Here is a 19,527-nt window from a genome sequence, read left to right as displayed (position 1 = left end):
AAACCCCCTCCAGCCCCTCCTCCTCTGGGCTTTGTTCCTTTCCCGGGCCAGGTGGTCACCTGATTCCTTTGTTCTCCAGCCCTTCAGCTCTCACCTTGCAGGGGGGGAAGGGCCCAGGCCATCAGTTGCCAGGAAACAGGGTGTCGGCCATTCTCTGTGTCCAGACTCCTGCACACACCTGCCCTCTAGGGCTCTGCAATGATCATACACCCTTATCCCAACCCCTAGATACTTAAGAACTGCCTAGGGGAAACTGAGGCACCCCCACACTATTCAGAGGAAACATTAAGGACAGTCCCACTTCGTCACAAGCAGTGTCTCTGAAAAACGTCTGGGGATCATGATGGATAATCATGTGAAAGGGAACTCCCAATGGCATGCAGTTGCCAAAACAGCTAATGCAATCCTTGGATGTATAAATGGGAATCTTGAGTAGGAGTAGGGAGGTTCTAGCACCTCTGTATTCGGCACAGGTGTGACTCGGACGAGAATACTGTGCCCACCTCCGATGCCCACAATTCAAGAAGGATGTTGATAAATTGGAGAGAGTTCGGAGAAGAGCCCTGAGACTGATTAAAGGCTTGGAAAACAGGCTCGGTCTGTGAGCACATATTTGGACAAGGGGCTCTTCGATCAAGCAGGCGAAGGTACACGGCGAGCCAGTGCCTGGAAGCTGGCCCTACCCAATTTCAGAAGCACGCTCGAAACAACTTCCCCGGGACCAGGGCGGATGCGGCCTCCCCGGCCGCTTTTACAGCGGGACCGGCTGTCTGTCCCGAAGGGCGTGCTCTAGGGCCAGCAGGAGAGGAGGGGCGGCGCGGCGCCCGAGGCCTGCGCGAGCCCGGGGCGGGCGGGGGGCCCCGCCGTTCCGCCCCTGGAGGCAGCAGCGCCGAGTGGCCCAGGGGCGATGGCAGCGGGGCCGGGGCCCGCGTCAGACCCGCCCGCCGGGGCAGCCAAGGGGAGGAGAGCCAAGGTGTGGCCGGGCCCCCGGGGCCGAGGGCAGCGCGACCCGGGCACGCCTGGGGCCTCGGCCCGGCCCGGCCCGGCGCCCCCGCCATCGACGCGTGCTACTGGGGGTCCCGCATGGCCGGCGGGGAGGCGAGCGGAACCTCCCCCCGCCGCCGCCGCCCGAATGGTTCGGACCATGCCCTGGTCGCGTCACCTCCTCCGAATCGCGGGCTTCCCCGCGTCCCACGCGCCGGCGGAAATGACGTCTGGCTGGACGCCAGAACTTCCGGTGCGCAGGCAGTAGCGGCCCGGCAGGAGGAGCCCGGGGGGAAGCGGCCCCCCCTCTTCCCGGTGGTCCCGGCACCCCGCGGCCTGCCCCGTACCTGGGCCCGAGCCTGCCGCGGCCTTCGCCCCGCAGCCCCGGTAGGTCGGAGGGAAGCCGGGCCTTGTTTACGCCGGGACAGCGCTGAGGAGACGGGCAGGGCGCCGGGCTGCTCCCTCCCGCGGGCGCAAGCGGGACGTGGCTGGAGCGGGTAGGGCCTGGGCCCTGTCCCCGCGCTCCCCTGGAGCCCGGCACGGAGCGGGGGGCGGCTCTCCCCCGGCCTGGCTGTGGAATGGGGGGAGTTGTGTGGTGCCCACCTCCCTGGGGGCTCCTTCTCCCCCAGCCCAGCTGTACCACGGGGAGGAGGGGGCTGTGTGGTGCCCCCTTCCTGAGGGCTGCTTCTCCCCCCCAGCTCAGCTGTGGTACAAGGCGGACTTTTGTGGTGCCCCCCTCTTTGGGGGCTGCTTTTACCTCCCTGAGCCTGGCTGTGCAACTCTGGGGGGGGGGTTGTGCAGTGCCCCCCTCCCTGGGGACTGCTTCCCCCCCGAACCGGTGCCCAGGATGGGGGCGGGCTGTGCGGTGTCCCCCTTCTTGGGAGCTAGGTCCCCACCACTAGAGCCAAATTTTGGTGGGCAAGGCTACTATTGGTCGCAGGGCACCTCCACCCCCTCATATACAATGGATCTGTCTTTACCTGGCCCTCATGGGGAGACTTCATTCTCCCTGAGTGTTAGCCTCGGTGACGGGATGTGCTCCCAGTTGACTGAGTCATTCTAGCCTTTGGGAGTAGGTACCTACCCTGTATCATCCCAACCTGCATATGCTGTGATTGGGACCTATTAATATCAACCAGGAGCCTTCAGAGCACCAAAAACCTTTCTTGCCCTTCTACTTCAAGGGGCGTTTGGTACGTGGCTCTTAGTGTAGGGGTCCTGGTGGTGGGACTATGAGAATATAGCCTTTCCCCACCTGTGTGCTAGATGGTAGTGATAGTCCAAGGGACATAGTGAGGAGCACAGTATACGCTGATTCTTAAGAAAAGCTTTAATGGGATTCTCAGATAAAATTGGCTGCTGTGTACCATTATATAGAGTAACTTGAAAATGGGCAAACTTCAAGTGCAACTTGCTGTAGGCTTTTCGTCCATGTCTGTTGTAGTGCTGTTAAATGAAATTAGGTCTGAAAGGATTCTGTTTAATTTGATAATAATTTCTGTCCTCCACATGTGGCACTCTTAACTTCAGCAGGCATGCTGGAGGGGAATCCTTTCTCATGGTTTTGTGACAGGAGTGGCATATTCTTGGCCTACTGGCTGGATGCTATCTGCTTGATGTAAGTGTTTTGGTCCATGACAGGTTCAGAATCTGCAAAATGCAAGGCCTCTTTTTTTTTTTTTTTTAAAGTTTGAAGTCCTTAAGTAGAAAATTTAATGGAAGTGAACTGATGTATGATTGTCTTAGTTTGAAATGGCTTTAAGTGGTGTGAATTCCCGAATCTATATCGGGTCCAGTGTCAAATCACTCAGACATATTATTATGTTCTTGATTTGCACATGCAGCTGCTGCAGTTGTGAATGCAAATCAGGGAAGTTGCATAGGCAAATGTCCCACAAGGGCAGAAATGTCACCGCTCCTAAAAGCCTTGCATTCTCCCCTGAGTGGAACACAACTGTTTAGTTATTACATAAGGCCCTTAGTCTACTCCCAAAACATTCCACTGCATCAGTGTAAACCCCCCTGTACGCTGAAGGACTAAATGGACCATAACGTAAATGTAGCTTGTCTTTCTCCACAGGATGAGCATGATGCCTTGGGTAGGACTGAAGGCTTTCCTAACTAGTAATATCTGTCTGTCCTGAGTGATCTATGAGATTTGCTAGATAAAACTGGCATAATCATTAGATTATTGAGGACTACCCTCGGGTGGTTCTAGCATATCTTTTAGACAGATGTGCATTGCTCAAACCAAAGATACGGGCTCTATGCAAGAATTACTGGGTGAGGTTCTATGGCTTGTGTTGTTGCAGGGGATCAGATTATCATAATGGTCCCTTCTGGCATTAATCTGTGATTAACCTTTTCTCAGAGAGGCTCAAAGCAAACGAGTGTGTGTGTGTATATATATATGTGTGTGTGCGTGTGTATATTTGCTTTGGACTTGGCAAAAGCAGAACTCAGCACTGACTATGAAATATAATATTGAGGAATCTTTGGAGAGCCCACAGTGGAAACCCAACAAGAGAGACATTAGCTGCACGTAAAACACGCTTACCAAATAGATCAGCTTTTCCAAATATTTTCCTTAGAAGCCCATTTGTTTCCCTCCCTTCATTTCTGAAAGTTTCCATTTGGGGAAGCCTGAGAACTCTTTTGTATCTAAGAGGTTTCATATGACATTGGAAGAACCTGCTTTTAGAATCTGTTATATGGATGATTTCTCAATGATGTAACTTAGTTACTTGGATTTGGTGTCTTTTGCATCTGGCAGAAAAGGTGAATATTTGTCTGTGGCAGCTTGACTAACTCATGTGTTTTATTGACATTTCTATAGTGTTCATTGCTTTAGTATCAATGTTATGGTATGGGAATATCACTCACTGAAGGCTATTACTCAGAGTTCCACATAATTTGGCAAAATAAACTTGTACCACAACTTAAATGTTCTCTCCATAGTCCCAACCCTCTAATCCTTTGGTTGTAGAGGAAACTGAAGGATATTAAAAAATATGTGGATGTGACACACATTGAAGATAAGTCAAGAAATCATGAGGTACGTTATGGGTATGGAGAACGGAATTCAGCAGGCTAATGTGATTAGATTCTAACCCTCATCCTCTCCTATTGGAGGAGGTTTAAATCTGCTGAAATGATGGCAGTGCCTCAGATTAATTATACATTAAGTCTACTCCTGAATGACTTAGAGTACCTAACAAATGTGTTTAAATCAGGAAACAAATAGAGTGGGGGAAAATAATGAAGTGCTTTGGTTGAGATTGTCCATGCACTAAAGTCAGGAAATTCAAAGTTCTGGTTCTCGCGGCAACAGTAACTTGCCACATATATATTAAAAGATTAAAGTTAACAACATAAACAGCAATTCAAAATACCACATATGCAAGGGGACCAATTTATGCTTCCCTTGGGAAGTGTAACTTCAACATTTTTTTATCTTTTGCATGTAAAACTCAGTCACATCAGTGTAGTCCAGCTCTTTTTTTCATTTGTATTTAATATAGACCCTCTTGAGACCAAATTAACTTGGTTAGATCCTAGCTTGTGATTTTATTACAGAGATGCATCCTTCAGTTATGAGTATCAGCTTCTGCTGTCTGATGACCCCTTTATAACTAATACGTTGTGGTCATTATATTGGTGACTTGAGTAGAAGTTGTGCAAGACAGGTAACTAAGATCAAATTGACTACTTTACCAACAGCAATGAAAATGTTAAGCATAATTTAGCTATGTTGATCCTTGTGTAATTTTAGTAGCTAAACATTAATTTTTACTGAGAATGTCAAGAAAATGGACTAATTTCTGTAGTTTTCTCCTCTTTGGATATAGGACCCCAGCCAAGTGTAAACCAAGGCATGTGCCAGATTCCAATTATGAGAACATACTGAGGAGCTCATGCCTTTCTGAGCCACTGCTTTGGGTGCAGCTCAGAGCTCTGGGATTCTCTCCCCACCCTCATTCTGAGCTGCCAGTTAAATTCTATGCTCTAGAGCAGGGGTCGGCAATCTATTGCACGTGTGCCAAAGATTGCATGCGAGCTGATTTTTAATGGCATACTGCTGCCTCCAGGTCCCAGGCACCAGCCCAGCTCAGCCTGCTGTTGAACCCAGGCCGGCACCGGGCTGAGTGGGGCCGGCGGCTGGGACCCCGGCAGGCAGCAGCGTGCCATTAAAAATCCTGCCCGCCCTGGCCCGCCCCCCCCACCCCCCCGCCTGCTGGGGCAAGGTGAAGAAGCTTGGTTTTCCCCGCTGCTGCTGCAGGGCAGGCAAGTTCCCCCTCCCCCACCTCTTCCCCCAGCGTGCTGGGTTCCTGCCCCTCCTCCTCTCCCATCCTGCCCCCGATCAGCTGATAGCCTTTGTGAGGGAGGGGGAGAGAGAAGCGGAGCTGCAGACCCCTCGCTGCTCCTGGGAAGAGGTGTGAATGGGGCCTTGGGGAAGGGGGGTGGAATCAGGGCATATCCCCTCCAGCCCCCTGCCCTGAGCTGCTCTGGGCAGGGGGCTGGGAGCACCCACACAACTCTAGCCCACACCCCCAGCCCTCTGCCCTGATCCCTACCCACCCACACCCAGCCCTCTGCCGTAACCTCTGCACCCACCACACATACCCAGCCCCCCACACTCCATGCCCTGACTCTTGCACCCCCCACATTCCCACCCCCACCCTGAGCACCAAACGGGAGCTCCCGCACCTCCACCCCACATTCCCACCTGCACCCCTCGCACCAAATGGGAGCTGCCCAGGTAAGCACTTCACACCTAAACCTCCTGCCCCAACCCTGAGCCCCCTCCCTCATTCTAGCACCTGGCCAGACTCTACACCCCAACCCCCAGCCTGCTCCTTCACCCCCAGCCCTGTGCTTAGTGCAGAGAGAGAGAGAGGGGAAGACAAAACATCTTTAAGACCTGGGAGGAGAACTAGGAAACAGTTCAGTAAGCCCTGGTTGAGAACCACACTAGGGAGACATGCCCAGGTTTTGCAGGTGCAGAAGTCAAAGCTGATCTTTAGTCAGGGACCTTCATGATAGACTGTTGCTCTCTAGCTCAGCATCAGGTCAGTGCTTTTCTTACTGTTTTATCATCTGTGTGGTATTGAAATATTCTGTTACAATTTCTTAGGCACAAGAAAAAAAATTTTTTTTCCTTCCCCGCTTAGGAGACAGAAGTCAGATGAATTCAAAGGAGTGATAAAGTGTGGCAGAGAAGGAGAAGCTGTGGTTGCTTTCCTGGTCTGCAGTTTGGCAGGGCACTAAGATGTCTGTGGACATGAACAGCCAGGGCTCTGACAGCAATGAAGAGGATTATGACCCTAACTGCGAGGAGGAGGAAGAGGATGAGGATCCTGGGGATATTGAGGATTATTATATTGGGGTAGCTAACGATGTGGAGCAGCAGGGAGCAGATGCTTTTGATCCAGAAGAATATCAGTTTACCTGCCTGACTTACAAGGAGTCAGAGAGCACCTTGAACGAGCACATGGTCAGCTTGGCCTCCACATTAAAGGTGAGCAAATATTTCTGCATTCATCAGGTGTGCACTTAAGGCTGTATGACTGAAAAGGCAAATATTGATCAAAAATTGGAGTAGGATCACTACTTGATGAGTGTGGTGTTTAAGATTAGTAGTTCTGAGCTGACTCAGTGCTTTACAGACTACTGCATACTGGGTCTGGGGGTTGATCATAAAAGCTATTTACAGAACCTTTATTTTGTGTGAATTTTCAGAGCTAAACTTCTTTCATTAATATTGGAGAGTTCTAAAACAACAAATGAGGCAAAGGGAAGAGAAACAAGTATGAAAAGACATCACAGACACAATATAAATAGCTGTACTTATGTTTGTTCAGAAAATGACTGGCAAGAAGCAAACGATGCTAAGAGCATAAAGTCCAAAACAAATACTCTGCCAGTTTGAGAGAGAGTAATCAGACTTAAAGATAGCTCAGATCTCTTGCACCAGCCCTATCATTGCATTGACAAGCAATTTGATTAAGGATGGTGAGCTTGTCTGCTGTTATACTAATGACTAATTCCTCATTGGAGAAGATTTCCACTTCCGTAAGTCAGCCCGTTGACATTAAGTAGTGTTCAAGAGAGACTATATTATCCCTTTTGTGTAGCTGGTAGTTACAGGCCTGTAGCAATGCAAATGTTCTTGTACTGCACTACCAATGTGCTTCCTTCCCATCGTGGAGTGGCAACTTAGAGACTGAATTCTCATCTTACCTCTATATGATGCTTTCAGACCTTGACACCTCAGCTAAAGCCATCAACAGGTCTGCCATGTAGTGTCAGATGTAATGGTGTCATATTGTGATGTGGACCCTTGGCCATGGGAAGCTGGAGAGAAACAATCACACTTCACAAAAGTTGTCTAATGTTGTGATAGCAATACAGCATAGTCACTAACCTGCCACCCACACCTTTATCGGATCTTGATGCCCACTAACCATCTATAGCTTCAAGCTATTTAATATTCCATTCTCCCCTACCATAGCTAGCTGGCTCTTGGTCACATTATCTAGAATCTGTAAAGGACAGGGGAAACTGAGCTAGAATGTAAATGTTCTAGAAAGAATAAAGTGGACAGAAGGAGGGGGCAAATGGGAGGAATTGACCTGCACTTGGATCTGGTTTCCAGTCACTGTCATTTTTAAGTGACACAGTAAACATTTAGAAAAGGCTGTTTTGCTTCATGCCTGGGTGACTCATAATGTACCCCCTTAAAAGGGGTAAGTGACGTGTCCATTGAATCAAATGAATGAAAACACTAGACCTTCAGGTTTAAAATCTGAGTGGATCCTTACTTTGCCACAACACACCAAGGGTTGTTTTTACAAAGACCTGAGGACAGCATCGAGTTTGTATTAAAACCGTGAAGACTACAGTTGCCCTCATCTTTAAAATCATAGACTTTAAGGCCAGAAGGGATAATCATAGTTGTCTGAACTCCTGCACATCACAGGCTACAGAACCTCAACCACTCCCTCCTGTATATGCTATAATATGAGTTACTGAAGTCCTCAAATCTTGATCTAAAGATTTTTAAATTACAGGTAATCCATCATTTACTTTAGTTCAAACCATCAATTGATCAATGCCATACACTGTAGAGGAAGGCAAAAAAACGCAGGGTCTCAGGCCAATTCTCTTCAATTTGTCAAGGACATTTTGAATTCTAATCCTGCCCCCCAAAGACCTAGCAGCCCCTCCCAGCTTGGTGTCATTCGCAGATTTTATAAGCATATTCTCCACCCCATTATCCAAGTCACTACTGAAAATACTTAATATTACTGGACCCAGGACGGACCCTTGCCGGGCCTCGGTAGATGTGTCCTTCCAGTCTATCAATGAGTCATTGGTTAGCTACTCTTTGAGTACAATCTTTCAAACAGTTATGCTCTCACATTTTACTAACCACATTTCCATAGTTTGTCCCATGTGACATGAGCTATAGCAAAAGCCGTACTAAAATCAAGATATGTCACGTGCAGCTTGTCTCCTATCCCTTAGGCCAGTAACCTTGTCTGAGAAGGAAATTACGTTGGCTTGGCATTATTTATTCCTGACAAATCCATACTGGCTATTCCTTATAACCCTATTATCCTCCAGGAGCTTACAAATTCATTAATAATTTGTTCGGTTATCTTTCCAGGTACTGAAGTTAAGTTGATTGGTCCATAATGGCCTAGGTCCTCTTTGTTTGTTTCCCTTTTTGAAGATAAGTACTATGTTTGCCTTCTCCAGTCCTCCGGAACCTCACCTCTCTTCCATGAGTTCTCAAAGATGTACACTAATGGTTCCAGCATTGCTTCAGCTAGTTCCCGAAGTTCCCTATACCAAGCCAATGAATGCCAAGAACTGTACTAACAGGTACCCAAATACAAATCAGGTACAGCCTCTAGAGCAGTTTGGTCAATATCTCATACTGCACAATATAGGTGCAGATTTCTTAAGGCATAACACAAAACCCCATATATTCTCAGCTTGCCAAAAACAGTGCAATGTTAAGTGATGCTAGCAACTAATTAATGTCAGATGTGTCTTAACAAAAGAGTGGGTCCATTCAGATTTAGAGGGTGCTAAATTAGACATGCTCAGCAAAGCTAGGATTCTGTTACCACTCAGATTGTTGTTCATATCCGGCATGTCCAAAAGAACGGAAGTCACATCCTGAGTACGAACAGGTACAGCAACTCAAATGCTGAAGGAAAAATTGATTCTCATTGACTAAAGCAAGAAGGACCCTTCATCTCATGAGCAACAAATTTCCGAGTCTTTGGGATGCATCCAAGAAGACTGCTCTTAGCACACAAGCAAAGGAGTGCCTCGTCTTTGCTATGGAACAAAATCAGCACTGGTGCAATTGATGTAGTGACATCTGTTGAGCAGATCTGGTGAAGACTCAAGTCAATGGGAGAGCACTCTGATGTTGATGTAATTATTCCACCTCAATGAGAGGTGGAAGCTGTTGATGGGAGAGTGTCTCCTGCTGACATACTGCGGTGTCTACACCACGCTAAGTTGATGTAAGTGACGTCACTCGGGAGTGACTTTTTTGCACCCCCAAGTGACACAATTTACATCAACTTAAGCAGTAGTGTAGACAAGACCACAGATGAATATCATCAGGCACTACTGACTTGAATACATCTACTTATCTAGATATTCTTTAACCAGTTCTTCTCCTATTTTGGCTTGCATACCTTTCCCCTTGTTAATAATTGTTTTCAGTATCTGGTCACTATTAACCTTTTTAATGAAGACTGATACAAAATAGACTGATGCCAAAATAGGCATTAAACATCTCAGCCTTCTTGCTGTAATCAGTTATTAGCTCTCCTTCACCTCTAAATAGTGTCCCTTCACTTCTTTTAATCTTTCACTTGCTCCTAATATATTTAAAGAACCTCTTGTTATTGTCTTTTATGGCTGTTATGAGGTGTAACTTTGATATTGTCCCTACATGCTTGTGCTGTTTTGTACTTTTGCTTTGCAATTTATTTGTCCTCTCTCTTTGTCAGGTAAATACAGAGCTGATGGAGCTATATTGACCTCTTACTATTCTTCCTATCTTTCCTTCGCCTCAGAATAGTTTGCTCTTGTGCCTTTAATATTATCTTTTTGAGAAGCCCACAAATCCCCTTAACTCCTTTTTCCCTTAGATTTTCTTCCCATGGGACCTTACATAGCAGTTCTGAGTTAAGTCTTTTTTAAAATCCATTATTCTGTTGCCTGTATCATTTCCTGATCACTTTCACCCAAGTTGCCTTCAGATTTGCAACCAGTTCCTTCCTGTTAGTCAGAATCAAGTCTAAAATTGCCATCCCCTTAGTTACATCCTCCACTTTCTGAAACAAATTGTTACTGGACATTTTTTATTTTGCTGTGTTACTTTTCCAACAGATATCTGGGTAGGGAAAGTCCATGTGATGGGGTGTGACTCACCACCTCCTGATGGCCATGCTGGGAATTAGCTCTTGGCTACCAGTAAGCCTTTCTCTAGTGGTGTCTCGCCACCATCACTTCTGCTCCACCTGTAAAACCCATGTCACTCCCCGGACCCACGGCATCCTCTTCTAGGCATGGACCTCCGGCTGTGCCCCCCTGCACTTTCTCCCCCCTTCCAGGGGAACCAGCTGTCTCTAGTTCATCCACTTGCCACTGTGGCCTACTGTAGCTGTCAGTGTAGCCCCTCATGTCAAGGGGTAAACTGCAGTCCGAATACTGGCCACCCTCTCTGTGGCAAGTGGGGGAGAAGGCTTTGTATCAGGATCCTCAGGCTGGAGCACCCTATTGCTCTTCCACCCAACACTGCTCTATCTAAGGTACTCCTCTAAGTCCTTTTCCCTTGCACTCCAGGGAGAGATTGACTTTGCTCTTTTGAGCAGCCCTTCTTATATGACCCCACCAGCCCTGATTGGCTGCTCCAACCAACCTTCTTCTGATTGGCTCTCTGCAAGCCCTCTTTCCATTGGTTGGGTTTTGTGCGGCCTCCCGGAGGGTTGCTTTAATCCTCTATCTACCTATGTGGGGCAGCTGCCCCACCACAGCCCCCATTACTAATAGATCTTGGGTTTTGGGTATTTCTGCTGTGCTAAAAATGCTCCTCCTCCTCCTGATTTGGTGCTCTATAGTAGACCCCTACCTGGTCTATAGTAGACCCCTACCTGGTCACTCCTGGTTTGTCCTCCTTTTGTCTTCACCCAGAGACTTTCAGCTGGTCTGCCCTCACCTCCTTCTGGACCTCAGGACAAGTATATATTCTTGATGGGCTATATGCTCAAAGACCAAACATTGCAGCTTTTGGCTACTGCATGAAAATTGTAGAAACTCAGTGTAGACAAAGTGAAGCCAAATAGTCTGTTTCTTCCAAGCTGATTGAACTGCAAAGAGCAAACAAATCACTTGAAGGGCAAATATTATTTTAAAATTGTTTTAATAATCTCGTAACAGAGAAAGATTTCTTTTCATTAACTTGTGCCCATTTAATAAAGTGGTGTGACACAAGAAGACTACAGGTCCCAGTGGGCAATACTCCCTTGTGCTTTGAGCAACCTCTGCTTGGGCTGGAATGGAGTAGTCAACCCCGTGCGCAGGCTACATCTCCCATGTTAAAGCTGAGTGAGCTCACGTGATACATTTGTTTTAATCTAGTAAAGCTTTTAGTTACCTGTCACCCACCAAGTGGGAATGGCATTGGGGTGGGGCAGTAAAGACATTCATTTTGAAACTTGGGGTCTTATGCTCTTAATCAAATAGATTGCTTTGCTGATGCAGCTGTAGCAAGACATTAATTTAACCACCTTTCCCTGCATGAACAGCCCAGCTACCTGTTCCCAACTTGATCCACCATATACACAAACTCATTTGTGATGTATCTACTGGGAGACATTTCACAGATCTGAGACAGTTCAATAGTTCCTATTCTCTTCCTTTGCTTGTGCGCTAAGAGCAGTCTTCTTGGATGCATCCCAAAGACTCGGAAATTTGTTGCTCATGAGATGAAGGGTCCTTCTTGCTTTAGTCAATGAGAATCAGTTTTTCCTTCAGCATTTGAGTTGCTGTACCTGTTCGTACTCAGGATGTGACTTCCGATCTTTTGGACATGCCGGATATGAACAACAATCTGAGTGGTAACAGAATCCTAGCTTTGCTGAGCATGTCTAATTTAGCACCCTCTAAATCTGAATGGGCCCACTCTTGTTAGACACATCTGACATTAATTAGTTGCTAGCATCACTTAAGATTGCACTGTTTTTGGCAAGCTGAGAATATATGGGGTTTTGTGTTATGCCTTAAGAAATCTGCTCCTATATTGTGCAGTATGAGATATTGACCAAACTGCTCTAGAGGCTGTACCTGATTTGTATTTGGGTACCTGTCAGTACAGTTCTTGGCATTCATTGGCTTGGTATAGCTCATTTCAGGGAGTATTTAAAGGATACCATTGTAATGTTTAAGATTTCTAACAGCTTCATCTAGTCACAAAAGTCACTAAAAATGTTTAGCTGAGTGTCAGAAATATAACAACTATCGAACAGGAAGCTGCGCTTTCCTTGCTGTTCTCTAAATGTCCATTCCATGTGACATTTTAAACTTTAACTCTGCTGCCTTCATGTTTTGTCACTGGTACCCTGTAGAACAAGAGTTGTCCATTTCTTAGGATTCTTAGGATCTCATCTTTCATGTGTATCTAACATGCAGACTCTCCTGTCCCCTTATTTGTCATCTTTATGAGGCATATTAGGTTGAAGAAAATTCACGTCCCATTAGCAAGCATGAAGATGGGGGACATTGGATAGCTGCCATTAAGAAAACAACATAGTATCATTAAATGTTGATCTTCCCCCGCCCCCACTGAGAGATCCACTACTAGTCATGGTTTTGAGATACTGAAACAGTAGCTGATGTTTCTGAGAACGGTTAGAAATTCTCCTTTAGACTGCTTCTGTAATAATGTCCTTGATCTCAAAAGTCTTAACAAATCTATAGCAGTTTCCCTTTAACATGATTTCTTCATAAGTTGTATTATACTTATGGGTAACAGCCCATTCCTTTGTGTGAGGGTTTTTCACACTTCTTGCTATCACTCTAGGTTTTTTATGATGATCCCCCTTTTTCCTTAGGGAGACTAGTGATTCCCCAGCTCTTTTATTCCAAGACTGCCTATAGAGCAGTTGTTGTAAGATCTGTGCTGTGGGTCAGGAACCCTTCCTAGACTCAGTGCCACCTTTCTCTTCAAGGACTAAAGTGGTTTAGTACTTAGGCAGTGTTTGCCCCCTAAGAGGAAAGTTTGAAGGGTAAATTAAAGACCCTTTTGAGGAAATACAATGTTGGAGATAATCCAAGGTTCGGAAGCTGTGCACCTGGCTCTCACTCCTGGGAGACTGTTTTCTGTGCCACCTCTGTTCTTCATTAGCCTGGGGAAGCAGTTTTGCTACGGCCTTTTGAACAGATCTGCTGTTAGTGCTGTTGACCTGGCTCACATCCATCTGTGTTCTTTGCTTCAGAGAACTAGATTCTGTGGTTCATTCATTTCCCAGGATAGCATTGCATGAGGGCCCGGTAGTGCAGTGAGCCTTGCACTTCCGTTTGTCTTATTCTTTTGGATTCCCTCTCTGATGCCTTCTAGAACAATTTTTTGATGGTGACTGGGCTGTACTGTGACCATGGCCACTAAAGCACGTATTCTACTCTTGTCCTCACACTTACAACAGATACTGATATTTCTTAATGGGAATTTGATTCAGTTGTGAATTGACTGCTCTGGTCACCTATTTCTTTGGACAGCATTCTTGCTTGTCCAGGTTAGCTTCCAGTCTTGAATGTCTGTTTTCTCTTTGCAGTGTAAGGTATAGTGGACCCATACTTAGAAACCTCTTGGGCTGTTTCCTCCCACTTAGAGCCCTCAGTTCCTTACAAGTCACATGGCACTTTCTATGTGGAGTTTGGCTTGGCCTAACTCTTACTGAAGTTAGCTACCCAACTGAAGAGACTCCTTATCACATGGTACATGTCTGACCAAGTATATGAATGCACTCATCATATGATAAGCATGTATGCTCCATTAACCTAGATAGACCCTGCTTGTTGTTTAATCTTTAGTACCTAGCACAAGGGGACATCAGTCCCTGATTGGGGTCCTTAAGTTCTACTGTAGTACAAATAATATCTTCTGAAACTTTGTTCCCTTAGCTGTTGCTGTTACTGCTTCCATGCAACAGAGGGGAGTTCTGTATGTTACACTGAAACTGTACTATTATCTAGCAAATGTGTAAAATCCGGATAGTACCAATAATATACTCAACTTGAATGGGATAAGGATTATTCCTTTCATATAAGGCTTGTAAATTTGTGGTATTCAATGTGCAGTATCTGCTCAAAAAAAATTTTGAGCCAAAATAAAACAAAACTCCTTAAACAATTACCTCAAAATGCAATGTACCAGAATGTCTGGAGTGGATCTTTGGCTGGAAAGATCATAGAGCTGGCAGGAAAGCCCAGGACTTGCAAATTTAGTAGTTTCACAGGATTATTTGAAGAAAATCAGTTTTATTCCTCGCTGCCCAAGCCTGCAGCTTGTTGCTATTTCCAGTTTGATGGAAAAACTAACTACAGATGTGTGGGTTGATTAAATCCCACTCCTTTTCTTTTCTCTGATCCATGCATCACCTAAAACTTGCAGCCTGGCTGGATCTGCCTGAGCGAACATGGCAGCTCACAGCTGTTGCTGAGTCTGATCTTGGTGGACGGTGGAGGGAAGAGACAGCACTATGGAAATGTCTAAACAGTCTTTCCGCAAATCTGAGTTTCACATTGCCATCTTATAGCTGGACCAGAAGAGCACAGAAGCTGTGTGAGGCAGTTAAAATACATTGCCAAATTCACATGCTATGGCTGTCAAATTCAATAATTCAGCTGAGATTGCTATTCTCTGTACCCTGAAGTGATGGCCTTCATATGAGCAATTTCTTCTCTTTCCTTCAGTTGTGTTTCTTAAAAACACACCTGGGATCCTCTAGCAGAGAGAAATGGTGAAATGGGGCAGAAGATGGGTTTGTCTTTACTGCAGAGAACTCAAGTCGTGACCAAGCACATCCTTAACTCAAGTGTGATGGTGCTTTTAACTGGAGTTGGCTGTCCTGCTGGGGCACAGGGTACGGCTTGAATGAGCACAACTCAGTAACAGCTAACACAACCCTTCTGTATAATGTCTTGGTTAGAACTTATTTTCATTGGGCTTGCATTGTCTCCCCTGGAAAAATAACTTGCGGTCTGAGAAATACTGCACTTTGCATTTCCCTAACAAAAACTCTGGTGATCCCACTTGGCAGCTGAAATGTCTGTGCTTTGTACACGTGAGAGCAGGTAGATTAAGGCTAACGTAAAATGATGAAGTACAGAGAACAAGGAGTTAAGACTTAACATGAGATCCTCTTTATTCAGTGCGCAGCAAACTATGTTGTGGACTGAAAGCACCTGCAAGTCCTGCTTAGCAGCACTTGTAGTATTTATCAGTCCTTAACTGCACTCTGCCTTGTAAATAGGTTTCTAATCTTGTGGGCTGACATTGGGTGTCTGTACGCCTGTGGCAAGGTGATGGTTGGAGATTAAAACCCTGTCATTTAGACATAGTTGTGCCATGCTGGCTGTCAAGACTGTTCCAAGATACCAAGGCTACAGCTCATGAGTCTGAACTGCATTTCTCCTACTTCTTCTATAGCTCACAATCTGTAGCGGAGGGAGAGGCTGAAATGTAAGTCTAATTCTAAGCAATACTCTGAATGCTTAGAACTTTCAAAATTTTCTACCCAGTATGTCAGAAGTCTGAGTTAAGTAGGTGTTTACATTTTTTTAAACAGTATGATGAAAAATGCCTTTCATTTGCCCAGGTTTCAGTCTCTAATAAAAAATATCCTGGGTCTTCTTTATGAATGATAAAGAAGCACAAAAGACTTATTTTTCCCTTTTCAGGTTAAATTTTTACTTAGATATGTTTCATTCTAGTTAGTATATGAAGGTCATGCATGTTTAGAAGTTTTCAGCAAAGTACAGTGTTGCCTAACTGGGATCTAATCTTGGGAGTTGCTGTATTTCCTGTGGTGGTACGGTTTGGAAGGCTGGAGTTGTCTAAATTGACCTCATCTACTCTGCCTTCATTGTTCATCAGCCATGGTGGTTGCAGAGGCTCTTGCTCTTTGTGGGTTGCTTTGACCATGCCGGGGTATTGCTGTAAGTCTGTAAGGGTTTGATCTAGCAGTAATTTATCTTGATCACCAATTACCTTCTCTTGATGAGACAATCCAAAATCGCAGCCACTGGAAAGTCATGTTCTAGGATTAAAAGGAACATTTCTCAGAATTATTTTCTTACCTTTGTGTCTTAGAAAAAAACTTTTATTAGTTAAAACCAAGTGTTGGCTCTACTGGGGGAGAGAGGACTTCCTTCCTGGGCTCTCCCTGGAGAGATTCCCAGCCGCAGCAGTAGTGAGCTCAGACAGTTTAAATGTTTCTTTCTCCTTCCTACTAGATTAGTTCTCTTCTCTGGCCAGGCACTTCCAAACGCAACCCTGATTTTGCAGGACGTTGTCAACTTGACTTAAAATCACAGGATGTGTTGATTCCGACTCTTCCCTAATGTACTCTCTCCTTAAGTGGTCATGTAATGAGCATGGGGTCAAGCTGCACCCTTACGGGCTCCCAGCCAGCACGTCTCAAAATCTGTGTGTTGGAAAAAATGGATTTTTCTGCGGACCAGTTCGAGCTTAGTCTAAAAATGTCCCTAGGAATTCTATTTAAAACTCTATCAGGTCTCTGCAAAATCTACAATGAAAACAGAGCTCCAGAAAAGCAAGTCAGTCCTGGAAGAGACATTCAGGATGAGGGTGCTGCACAGCTACACCACCAAACTAATCACCGTTAAGGATTCTAAGTTCTCAAACATGAAACATTCTTTAAGCTTTAGGATCAAATTTCTACCTGGGTGGACCACTCTCAAGGCCAGGTAGCAATGGTTGAAAAATTTCAGACACAGATGTCTCTCACATAGAATCATAGGATTGGAAGGGACCTTGAGAAGTCTTCTAGTCCAGGCCCCAGAACTCAAGGCTGGACTAAGTATTATCTAGATCATCCTGGACAGACGTTTTGTCTAACCTGCTCTTAAAAATCTCCAGTGATGGAGATTCCACAACCTCCCTAGGCAATGTATTCCAGTGCTTAACCTGCCAGGAAGTTTTTCCTAATGTCCAACCTAAACCTCCCTTGCTGCAATTTAAGCCCATTGCTTCTTGTCCTTTCCTCAGAGGTTAAAGATGATAACAATTTTTCTCCCTGCTCCTTGTAATGACCTTCTATGTTGTAATGTCCCCTCTGTCTTCTTTTCTCCAGACTAAACAAACCCAATTTTTTCAATCTTCCCTCGTAGGTCACGTTTTCTAGACCTTTAATCATTTTTGTTGCTCTTTTCTGGACTTTCTCCAATTTGTCCACATCTTTCCTGAAATGTGGTGCCCAGAACTGGACACAATACTCCAGTTAAGGCCTAATCAGCGCAGAGTAGAGCGGAAGAATTACTTCTTGTGTCCTGCTTACAACACTCCTGCTAATACATCCCAGAATGATATTTGCTTTTTTTGCAACAGCTTTACATGGATCACTCCTATTTAGCTTGTGATCCACTATGACCCCCAGATCCCTTTCCGCAGTTCTCCTTCCTAGGCAGTCATTTCCCATGTTGTATGTGTGCAACTGACTGTTCCTTGCTAAATGGAGAACTTTGCATTTGTCCTTATTGACTGTCATCGTGTTTGCTTCAGATCATTTTTCCAGTTTGTCCAGACCATTTTGCATTTAATCCCATCCTCCTCCAAAGCACTTGCAACCCCTCCCAGTGTGGTATTGTCCACACACTTTTTATAAGCATACTCTCTGTGCCATTATCTAAATCACTGATGAAGATATTGAACAAGATTACGTAGGTGGGGGCCAGGCTGCAACTGCTGGAAAATAAGGTGACCTGTCTAGCAAAATGAGCTGAGGACACAGCCAATTAACTCTACGCTCTGCAGCTGTTAAGAAGGAATAGAGCGCCCAGAGGGTTCCTTTATCTGAGCCTTCAGATGTCGGAGCGTTCTCTTGGGCAAGATAAACTTTTCAGGACACGTCAATATGATGAGTGATTCTTACCCTGAAAAAAGACAAGAACCAGAGGACTGTAAATCATACCACCCAACTTGATTAATCTGGACATCAGAATATGTGAAGATTTTTGATAATTGGGCTTTATATATTGGAGATCAACAAACCACAACATCTGCAGAACTCTATATCATATGCTACTCCAGGGGGGTGAAACAAAGGTCTCCATGTCTGTATGCAGAAATTGATCATGTTTATTGCATTACCTCTTTTCAATACGTGAGAAACTTAACTTTGCCCAGCAATTTATAGTGTCTTGCAAATTGTTCTGTAACTCTGCCATGGAAACTGCTGCTCATCTAGAGTAGCTTCCTGCCTGTTGGGCTGAGGCACTGTGCCCCCACTCCTTCAGCATGTGGTGCTTGCACTTTAGCTACCCCTGCTGCAATGTGTTTTGAGGACAAACATAGCATTAGGGGCTGTCAGCCTTGTCCTAAAGGCTGATCCTTCTAACCATGCCCATTCTCCTGAGCTGCCTCCAAGGTGTTGGCCCTTAATATATCTGAATCTCCATATGTGACTCTCTAATTCACAGCCTTGCATTTTAAAAGCAAGTGTTCAGTACCTGTATTGTTATGTGGTTCAGACCCCAGCTTTACCCTACAGCCCCATCACACTTTTATGCTCCTATTAATACTGAACCAAGATAAACAATGTAAGATTTGAAACCTCTAACTTGCTTCCTCTTCTTGGTGTTACCTGGAAATATTTTTCATTTAGCCTTTCTGTAAAATTACACAGGGCTACCTTGCTCAGACCAGTTAAAAATTATTTAATTCCAGCCTCTGCCCCAGACCCCTTGCAGTGCATCAACCCATCACTGGAAGTTGTACAGTCTCTAGTCCCGTGGCAGGAAAGCTAAATGTTTCCTTTTCTTTCTTACCACATCCCCTGCCCCCATGTGCAGCTGGGCACCTCTTCTCCGCCCTGCTTATTAAGGGGTGTCTGTTTGCTCATGCACAAGTCACATGGCTTTGTGTGCTCTATTATGACTAAAGATACGCTTTAGTCATGGAGGTCACTGGTTCCCTGACTTTACCAGGCCTCTGTGACGTCTTCGATTTCAGTTGCCAGTGCCCACGGCTGGAGCCTGGACTGCAGCTGTGTGCCCCTGCCCCCGCCGTGGTGGTGGGGTTCAGGCTGTCAGTTCTCTTGCCCCCTGTGGCAGGACTCGGGCTGTCAGTCCCCGCCCCATGGGGCTCCAGCTGTCATTCCTCCCCCGCACTACCACTTATTTTTAGTAAAAGTCACAGACAGGTCATGGGCTCCTGTGAATTTTTGTTTATTGCCCGCGACCTGTCCGTGACTTTTACTAAAAATAACCGTG

At 45.5% G+C, this 19,527-nt stretch overlaps 1 protein-coding gene across 3 annotated transcripts in view; it reads left to right on the top strand.

The window, feature by feature from the left end:
* Window positions 1-1,059: 1,059 nt before the first annotated feature.
* The window catches only part of ARIH2 (ariadne RBR E3 ubiquitin protein ligase 2), a 48,198-nt gene continuing 29,730 nt past the window's right edge, over window positions 1,060-19,527 (top strand). Inside the window, exons 1-2 of one of the 3 annotated variants that reach the window (XM_048859367.2) lie at window positions 1,060-1,371; window positions 6,156-6,502. In XM_048859367.2, the coding sequence (XP_048715324.1) occupies window positions 6,254-6,502 (249 nt within the window). In that variant the 5' untranslated portion in view covers window positions 1,060-1,371; window positions 6,156-6,253. Of the gene's footprint in view, window positions 1,372-4,018; window positions 4,040-6,155; window positions 6,503-15,635; window positions 15,758-19,527 lie in introns of those variants that run through there. The other 2 variants (XM_048859370.2, XM_048859371.2) reach the window with 2 other exon arrangements.

The sequence above is a fragment of the Caretta caretta genome, chromosome 7 (genome assembly GCF_965140235.1).
Source record: "Caretta caretta isolate rCarCar2 chromosome 7, rCarCar1.hap1, whole genome shotgun sequence".
NCBI lineage: Eukaryota > Metazoa > Chordata > Testudines > Cheloniidae > Caretta > Caretta caretta.
Note: the sequence above shows the minus strand (reverse complement) of the source record. Positions and strands in the feature narration are given on the sequence as shown.